Source organism: Scophthalmus maximus, chromosome 13 (assembly GCF_022379125.1).
Source record: "Scophthalmus maximus strain ysfricsl-2021 chromosome 13, ASM2237912v1, whole genome shotgun sequence".
NCBI lineage: Eukaryota > Metazoa > Chordata > Actinopteri > Pleuronectiformes > Scophthalmidae > Scophthalmus > Scophthalmus maximus.
The window spans coordinates 672,787-682,500 of NC_061527.1; the positions used below are offsets into that span (position 1 = coordinate 672,787).

The 9,714-nt window shown below is 46.7% G+C and overlaps 1 protein-coding gene across 5 annotated transcripts in view; it reads left to right on the forward strand.

Moving 5' to 3' along the window:
- The first annotated feature begins 329 nt into the window (after nt 1-329).
- Nucleotides 330-9,714, forward strand: part of frem1b (Fras1 related extracellular matrix 1b) — a 34,111-nt gene continuing 24,726 nt past the window's right edge. Inside the window, exons 1-9 of one of the 5 annotated variants that reach the window (XM_047336825.1) lie at nt 333-683; nt 2,865-2,988; nt 4,565-4,909; nt 4,992-5,086; nt 5,627-5,886; nt 6,486-6,685; nt 7,114-7,437; nt 8,425-8,533; nt 8,629-8,760. In XM_047336825.1, coding sequence (XP_047192781.1) covers nt 4,691-4,909; nt 4,992-5,086; nt 5,627-5,886; nt 6,486-6,685; nt 7,114-7,437; nt 8,425-8,533; nt 8,629-8,760 — 1,339 coding nt within the window. In that variant the 5' untranslated portion in view covers nt 333-683; nt 2,865-2,988; nt 4,565-4,690. Of the gene's footprint in view, nt 684-2,864; nt 2,989-4,564; nt 4,910-4,991; nt 5,087-5,626; nt 5,887-6,485; nt 6,686-7,113; nt 7,438-8,424; nt 8,534-8,628; nt 8,761-9,714 lie in introns of all 5 variants that reach the window. The other 4 variants (XM_047336826.1, XM_047336827.1, XM_047336824.1 and 1 more) reach the window with 4 other exon arrangements.

Sequence of the window (9,714 nt, forward strand, 5' to 3'; positions counted from 1 at the left end):
TGTCTCTCTGTCTCTCTGTCTCTCTCTCTCTCTCTCTCTCTGTCTCTCTGTCTCTCTCTCTCTCTCTCTCTCTCTGTCTCTCTCTCTCTCTCTCTCTCTCTCTCTCTGTCTCTCTCTCTCTCTCTCTCTCTCTCTCTCTGTCTCTCTGTCTCTCTGTCTCTCTCTCTCTCTCTCTCTCTCTGTCTCTCTCTCTCTCTCTCTCTCTCTCTCTCTCTCTCTCTCTCTCTGTCTCTCTGTCTCTCTCTCTCTCTCTCTCTCTCTCTCTCTCTCTCTCTCTCTCTCTCTCTCTGTCTCTCTGTCTCTCTCTCTCTCTCTCTCTCTCTGTCTCTCTCTCTCTCTCTCTCTCTCTCTCTCTCTCTCTCTCTCTCTCTCTCTCTCTGTCTCTCTGTCTCTCTCTCTCTCTCTCTCTCTCTCTGGGGTTTTGGCTTTAGGACTCAACCAGTGGAGGAAACTCGCTCGCCCTTTGTTCTTCCTATCTCACAGTTCACCCCCTCCAGTGTGTGTGTGTGTGTGTGTTGGATGCCAGACGTCTCGGGGTGACGCTGAGCTGTTGAATTGGGGGGTGGTGGCAAACGGTGAGTGTTAAGTGTTATGTGTGACAGCATTCCTCTTCCTCTGAGCGTGTGCACGAGGTGAAGGAGAAGAAGACGGAGACGAACACAGAAGCTCCCCAACAACTGGAGGTAGGTGCCAGCCAACTTCACACACTTTCTCTCTCTCTCTCTCACACACACACACACACACACACACACACACACACACACGCTCTTGGTTGTTGCTCGCTCGTGTCGTCTCACGTCACCAACAGGCCTCGACAGAGATGAAACACAGAAGAAACGCTGGAATGTCTCATGTCATTTCCTTCTGTTGTACTAACTTGTTTCTGGTTTCAAACACACACACACACACACACACACACACACTCACACACACACACACACACACACACACACACACACTCACACACACCAGATGAGATCACTGTATGGACATGAAGTCACTGTATAGACATGAAGTCACTGTATGGACATGAAGTCACTGTATAGACATGAAGTCACTGTATGGATATGAAGTCACTGTATGGACATGAAGTCACTGTATGGACATGAAGTCACTGTATAGACATGAAGTCACTGTATGGACATGAAGTCACTGTATAGACATGAAGTCACTGTATGGATATGAAGTCACTGTATGGACATGAAGTCACTGTATGGACATGAAGTCACTGTATGGATATGAAGTCACTGTATGGACATGAAGTCACTGTATGGACATGAAGTGACTGTATGGATATGAAGTCACTGTATGGATATGAAGTCACTGTATGGACATGAAGTCACTGTATGGACATGAAGTCACTGTATGGACATGAAGTCACTGTATGGATATGAAGTCACTGTATGGACATGAAGTCACTGTATGGACATGATGTCACTGTATGGACATGAAGTCACTGTATGGACATGAAGTCACTGTATAGACAGTTAAACTCACTGTATGGACATGAAGTCACTGTATGGACATGAAGTCACTGTATAGACAGTTAAACTCACTGTATGGACATGAAGTCACTGTATGGACATGTAGTCACTGAATGGCCAGATGAGATCACTGTATGGACATGAAGTCACTGTATGGCCAGATGAGCTCACTGTATGGACATGAAGTCACTGTATGGCCAGATGAGATCACTGTATGGACATGAAGTCACTGTATGGCCAGATGAGATCACTGTATTGACATGAAGTCACTGTATGGCCAGATGAGATCACTGTATTGACATGAAGTCACTGTATGGCCAGATGAGATCACTGTATGGACATGAAGTCACTGTATGGCCAGATGAGATCACTGTATGGACATGAAGTCACTGTATGGACATGAGGTCACTGTATGGCCAGATGAGATCACTGTATGGACATGAAGTCACTGTATGGACATGAAGTCATTGTATGGCCAGATGAGATCACTGTATGGCCAGATGAGCTCACTGTATGGACATGAAGTCACTGTATGGCCAGATGAGATCACTGTATGGACATGAAGTCACTGTATGGCCAGATGAGATCACTATATGGACATGAAGTCACTGTATGGCCAGATGAGATCACTATATGGACATGAAGTCACTGTATGGCCAGATGAGATCACTGTATTGACATGAAGTCACTGTATGGCCAGATGAGATCACTGTATGGCCAGATGAGCTCACTGTATGGACATGAAGTCACTGTATGGACAGATAAACTCACTGTCTGACAGATTAACTTACTTGTACACAAATTCATAAATCCCAACACATGGATAAACAGTTTTTTCCTGCAGCTTTATGGCGACTCGTACCTGCAGCAGTTCCACTGTATGGACTCAAGGTGCCTGTTTGTCCTCCATTTCTGATTCCCAGTGACATCAGGAGAATCTAGGTTTTCGTGAAACAACATCACAAAAACCTTTTGTCCAAGTTGAAAACATTCGACTTGTGTGGATGTCGTCCATTCTCGTCGCCCATTGCATATTCCAGACTATACTTGTGTCTCTGCGTTGACTCTGCTGCTTGGATCTGAACACACGTTACTCTGGTAATTTCATCACTGGCTTTTTTTGTCATTGTTTGTTTCAGTGGACAGTCGTAGTCTTGGAAGTAAACACTTGGCGTTAAGGTAATCCTGTTTAGAGCCACAGTTAGTTACAGAGTCAGGAGAGCGTCAGCGTCACCGTTCAAAGGCTGAGTGGGTCTGACTGTGGTCAGAGCTGAAGTTAATTATCCTGTTTCATTCAGAGCTGCAGTTTTCATTCTGTACACACTGTACACACTCTGTACACTCTGTACACACTGTACACACTCTGTGTTTCCCATTCAGCAGCAGTGAGTCACTTCCAGCCATAGCAGCAGCAGCAGCAGCTGCTGGATCATTTTACAGCCTGACTCCGACCTCGTCCAACATTGTGCACTTCTGCAGCGACACCGGGCCGCAGGACGTCCAGGTGAGATCGGAACACATTCCTCTCAGAGAGACGGCGAAATCAGTCGTCTGCCGAGCTGAAACAGTTATCCTCTGTTTCCTGTTCATGAGACTCCATCAGGAAACTGAAAAATGTCTTGTACGGCTACGCAAACACCTCTGTGAGGCTAAAGTCAGACGATCCCCAGAGAGATGGTCCAAAAGATTTATCCTCTGAGGAACATGATATATAAACCACATTTTAAGGCACTACATTAATCGTTTAGGGGAGGATATTGTTTGAATGTGTTCTAGCGGTTCTGATGGACAGATGGTTTCTTGATCTCCAGTGAATCAGACGTCAGATGTTTGATTACTGATATTTAAAAACATGAATCTATGGAGGAACTGTGGATGAATATTGGTTATTGTTTGGCTTTAACAGCAGCCAATAGCAGCAGAGCGGACAGCAACAGGACTTCTCACGTCCACCTGTGGATTTAACCCAGTGGGACGGTGCAGGTCCCTGAGCTCCGCTCGCTAACTGGAACAATTCATCGGGAGGAGGAGGAGTTTAAGACTCAACAGCCTAATGAAGCGACGCTCGTCTGGCTGGATGGGAAGTGACACGCCGGCTCCAGCTGGTGACCTGCTTTGATCCTGGACACACCTCCCCCGCCCCCCTCCCCTCCCCCACTCCACCGTCCCACTTCCAGCTCCTCTGCAGGGTCACGCAGATTAACCTCTTGTTTCCTTCACTGGCCTTTAGTTTCAAGTGAAATGGAGGGTGACAGCGTTTTCCGGCTTTAGGAGTGTATAGCGGCGGGGGGGGGGTACAGGCTCAGTCAGCTGCATGCTGGGAGTTTTTTCTGTGTTGGACTAAGAGCAGTTTAATGGACTAAACTTTCCGGGTTTTAAGGGAAGAAGCTTCTGTGTAGAAAAGGTCAAAGGTCGGGTTTACAACTGAGATTTTGATTTCTGATCACAGAGAACATTCGAGTAACCTATTTTATATTTGACTTAAAGCTCACTGGTTTTATATCAGTGCGTCATGTAGAAGGAATCACTTTGCCGTCTCAAATCCTCAGAGAGTCGTCTGCAGCTCTGCCGAGGTTCAGTTCCCCCTCTTCTGGCTCCTAGTTTTGTTTTCTGCGGCACGTTTCTTGCCTGGTTCTGTTGTTTCAGCAGCAGTTAGCTGTTTTCATAAGAGACTCTGGTAAACTCTGGCTTTCCCTCGGGAGCTGGTGGAGACCAAACACAGAGCTCAGCAGTTAGGGAGAGTGAGTCAGGCTGAACACGTCCAGTCGAAGTTGGTTAGATTCCTGACTGACTTTTCTTTTCTTTTAAATTATCCACAAACTGGAAAACACAAGTTTCTCAAAACATCCTCAGTGGCAAGTAAAATTACTTTTATTATTAGAAAACAATGAGACTCTCTACATTAGTTTAGGGTTTAGGAGCATTTCTGGAAAATGTCCAAGTGAGCCCATGCGAGGATACCGAAGGAAAATTAATAGCGAGCGAGCGAGTGGCCAATTTTCCGACCGGAGTTCACGTCTGAAAACAGCTCTTGTCTGTCTCTTCCTAACCACATGAATTACAACTCATCTCCTCTGCAGGTTGTTGTGACTCCAGACAAAAGATGAGGATGTGGTCTGAGGCAGACTGAGACCTGAACCAAGTTTCCCTCACGTCAACTTTCCTCACCTGAGCCTGTGAAACCAGAGGAGCTCACGATCCTTAAAATGGCTGCCGTCGGCGTGTTGCTGCGGCTGCTGGCAGCAACGGCCGTCTGCAGCGGGAGTTTGGTCGTGGTGAACTCGGGCGTGGAGGTGGCGAGGGGTCGCTCGGTGTTCGTCACCGAGCAGGAGCTGAAGATCAGCGTGGATCCGGGCGCCGACTGTAAGGTGGAGGTGGTGATGAACGAACCCGTCACTCAGAGAGTGGGCAGGCTGACTCCGCAGGTGAGGACACACCTGCTGGTAAACTGTGGTTCATACAATCAGAACCAGCACAGTGGACGTTTTTGACCTGTGTTGTTTGTAGGTGTTTGACTGCAGCTTCCTAGACGACGAGGTCAAATACGTCCACAACGGCAGTCCTCTGCTGGACGAGGACACGGTGATGCTCCGAGTCTACAGGTGAGTATCAGGGAAACCAGCAGTGGATTTACATCCATACTACAACATGTTAGATTTAAAACTCATCACTGTTCTTATACAGACATAAAGCGTCTAGCGGCGAGTCTGACACGCCCCCAACAAAGCAAAGTAAAGCGAGTCCGAGCCAATCAGAGCAGACTGGGCTTCATTGGGAGGGAGGGGCCTTAAAGAGACAGTGTTTCAGACAGAGGCTGTGAAAGAGGAGCTGCAGGAAACTGATGTGTTCACCGAACATTACAGCTGTGAACCTTTTACAGTAATAACCCAGATTAAAATGATGAACCACAACATGAGCAGAACATGTCTCCTTTCAAGGAGTGTTGGTGGAGTGAGATTCTCGTTGGTGATGATTTGCTTCTGCAGCTGTAGCAGTGAAGTACAAACCAGAGGAACTTTGCCAGATTGTTAATGTAGCTTCTTCCAGTAGTATTTGGAATAATTCAGTTTGTAGTAAAGTAACTTAAACTCTCCCTAAAGTCTTGACTTCCTCTGACATGCTGTCCGGCGTCTGTGTGGAAGGTTCACGTCCTCAGACACGCTGGTGGAGACGGTGGTTCTGCCGGTGCGGGTGGTGGACGGCGGATCTGGTGTGGTGGAGCTGGGCGCTGCTCCTCTGGTGGTTCCTCACTTCTACGCTTTGTCCAACGCCATCGACGGCTCCGTGCTGCGCATCAGGACCACGGCCGAGCTGCTCTGCACCGTCAGACTGACGACCTCCGACGCCGACGTCCCCGCTCTGGGTCAGCTGGTGAGGGAGGAGGACGCCGCCCAGAGGAAAGGTACGTGACAGACATCGGTACAGACACTGCAGGTAACCATAGCAACATCATTGATGAAGACATTGGTCGTCCCCCCTCACAACCAAATCAACAGATGCTTTGTTTTAATTTGTGTGTTTTTGTGTTTAATTTGCTGAAACGATTTACATGATAAATTAGATATTTTTCTAAATCACCTATCCATCTCTATCTGTCTGTCTGTCTGTACGCTATCATCCATCCATCTCTGTTCAATTTACTTACTATTTAAAGAAAACAGCCTAAAAAGTTGGAAATTGTAAAATAGAATAATAATTAAAATATGATAAAATGCATAAAATATGAAGGAAAAAAGAAAATAATAAACTTTAAATGAGGAAAGGTTATGCAATGAAAAAAACAAGAAATTCAATAATAATACTCAAAATTAGGTTTTTAAAATATCCTTTAAAAATGATTTTAAAATATACAAGAAATAAACAATTTTACATTAAAAACTAAAAAAATACACACATTCAAAAAAATGTTTTTAAATGATATGAAAATAATACACAAAAGAATAGACCTGATTAAGAAGTGAGTGACAAGTGAGTTTCTTTAAACCACTTTCTTGTGTTCAGGCAGAGAGACGGCGATGCTCTGTCCCGGAAACAAACCCTGTCGTCACGACACCAAGGAGGTTCGCTTCCTCAAAACCAGCTGCCAGGACTTCCTGACCTCTGGGCTGAAGTACCAGCACCTCAGCCCTCCGTCACCGGAGATTGACTACATCCCCATCAGGGTGGAGCTGAGGGAGCAGGCCACCAGGGCCCTGCTGGAGGTACGGGAAACATCCAGAAAATCAACCTGCGATTCTGTGTGACATCCAGCGTGTGAAGGAAAAGTACTTTCATAGAAGACGCTGAAGTTGATAAACTATCCAAGTTCAATGTGGAAGTTTTCCAGACGAGATTAGCAGCTCGGATGTTGAGAGGTTTGTTGGCAGTCAGAAGGTGACATCCCACTTCCACGTTCGTTTCTCAGCTCTGTGGATGTGGAAGGAGGTTTAAAAATATTAAAATCGTCTTGTTAGCACATGAACAGTGTGTCTTTCTTCCAAAGACCCGTCATGTTTCACACATCTGATTGTATATTCTGCACTGCGATCATCACATGATTTCCATGTGCTATATGTCGTGTTGAAATGTACGTGTCCTAAAACACATCAACTGTATCTTACGCCTTTTCTTACCCGCCCCCCCCTCCCAGACAGAGGCGGTATGGTTGCCGGTTTTGATCCACGATGCGGTGCAGAACCAGCCGCCCCAGGCTGCCTTCATGGCCTCCTTCATCCTGGAGGTGGACCAGTTCATCCTCACACCGCTCACCACTGCGGCACTGGACGCCAAGGACCACGAGACGCCGCAGGAGAGGCTGGTCTTCAATGTGACCGTCCCGCCCCCCGAGGGCTACCTCACCCACCTGGACGACCACACCAAGCCCATCGGGTCTTTCACCTGGCAGGACCTTCACGAGATGATGGTGGCCTACCAGCCTCCAAACAGCAGCCAATCAAATCGCAGGAACTATGAGGTACTGATGATGTGGCATAAAGACAGATGGAAAATATATATATTTATTTATTTATGTGCAAAGGTAAGTAGGTAGGTAGGTAAGTAGACGGGTATAGGTAGCGAAGTCGGTAGTTAGACAGGTAGGTGGGTATAGGTAGATAGGTAGGTAGGTAGGTGGGTATAGGTAGATAGGTAGGGAAGTCGGTAGTTAGAGAGGTAAGTGGGTATAGGTATGAAAGTAGGTAGGTAGGTAGGTAGGTAAGTAGGTAGGTAGATCAGTAGGTAGGTTGGTAGGTAGGTAGGTAGGTAGGTAAGTAGGTAGGTAGGTAGGTGGGTATAGGTAGGTCAGTAGGTAGGTAAGTAGGTAGGTAGATCAGTAGGTAGGTTGGTAGGTAGGTAAGTGGGTATAGGTAGGTCAGTTGGTAGGTAGGTAGGTAGGTAGGTAAGTAGGTAGGTAGATCAGTAGGTAGGTTGGTTGGTAGGTAGGTAGGTAGGTGGGTAGGTAGGTATAGGTAGGTCAGTAGGTAGGTTGGTAGGTAGGTAGGTAAGTAGGTAGGTGGGTAGGTAGGTATAGGTAGGTCAGTAGGTAGGTTGGTAGGTAAGTAGGTAAAGTAGCTAGGTAGGTAGGTACTTTATTGATTCCAAGGGGAAATTTAAAATGATGTTGCTACACTGACTAAGCCAACTGAAAGAAGGAAGATGGCCCTGCTGCATCAGGGCTAGCTGGTTAGAATGTTAGTTTCATTAGAAGCAAAGAAGCAATAGAAATAGAATCAAAACGAGATTTAACATTGCATTCTTTCCACCTCTGTTGGCAGGTAAAGGAAAGAAGTTTGATGCTGAACTTTTGTTCCTAGACTGGTAAATGAAGAGATGCTAATAATAGCTGTTTGGTGTTAGCAAAAACGTACATATACAGTAGCTTCTTTAGATATGTCAACATTCCTCATCTACGTTATCAAAAATGAAATTTTCAGCTACTGTCTGTCCCTGTATCTTGTGTAAGGTGGAGTTCCAGGCTATAGACGGTTCCTATATGAGCAGCCCACCCATCATGGTCCACATCTCCATCAGGGCGGCGGAAACAAACGCACCCAGAGTCTCCTGGAACATGGGTATGTCAGAAATATTACAACAGATTATGAGGCACGTAATGTTAAAGTTAAGAGATGATATAAACGTTTCGTCTCTGGTGTCTCTGGTGTCTCAGGTCTGGACCTGTTGGAGGGTCAGTCCCGACCAATCACGTGGGAGGAGCTGCAGATAGTCGACAATGACAACATCGACAGCGTCTTCCTGGTGGCGGTGGACGGTCCTCTGCACGGGCGTCTCAGTGTCAGAGGTATGTCCACTGGATGTTCTGCAGCTATGTTGGTTTCTGTGCTTATTTTGCTGGTATACCTTAATGGGTAACACCATTGACTTTTGGTACAGAAGGTCGGGGGGTTCGATTCCCGGTCACCTTCAGGCTAAATCCATGAGGCTACCTGCCTACCTCTGACATGAGTGAAGAAGAAAAAAATTGTATGTCGCTGTGGACAAAAGCGTCAGCAAAATTAATATAGTGAAGGAATTATGTTCCAGCTCGGCTGATTATTTTGGACTTAATGAATGAAAAAAATGGCGTTTTTATTTTCACCAGGTTGAAATCACAGGCATTGTAAAATAACAGTCGCTTCTTGGACTGAATATCAGGACAAGATTTAATCACGTTCTGGTTTATTCAATTCTACAGTGGGATTTTTTAAAAAAAAAGTCTCCAGTCCCAGTTTTTATTTTTCATTAAACTTTATGAAGGAGGAAACTGTGATAGGACTAAGAAAAACTCCTAGTGGCCACGAGTCTCATTACCACGAGAAGGACCAGGCTCTGCTCGTCCTCTGTCCTTGTAATCCTGTGCTGGTATTCCGACATGCACGCCGCCCTGGGAATTCCCAGAGAACGTCGTCTGGCCTTTTCCGCCCTTTCTGCTCCATGTGTCGCCCGTCCGCCAGGGACCGTGGTGTGGCTGGGGAGGCATATGTCTAGTGGCCCTGCATGTGTTTCCTAATCAGGTGTAAAATGGGGGCCGCGGCCACTCGGTTCGCCCGGGGGCCGCGGCAGCGTCCACGTCTGTCCCTTCCAGCCCAGCGCGTTGGGGGAGTCGGCCTCTTTGTCTGCGACGGGGAGCGGGACCCGAGCAGATTGGAGAGACTTATGCCATTTCATGCCACCGTGCACAGGAAGCAGATGCACTGTCCCCAAACAGGTTTTCATGCTACCAGCTCGGAGGAGGCAGTGAGGGGGGGGGGGGGGG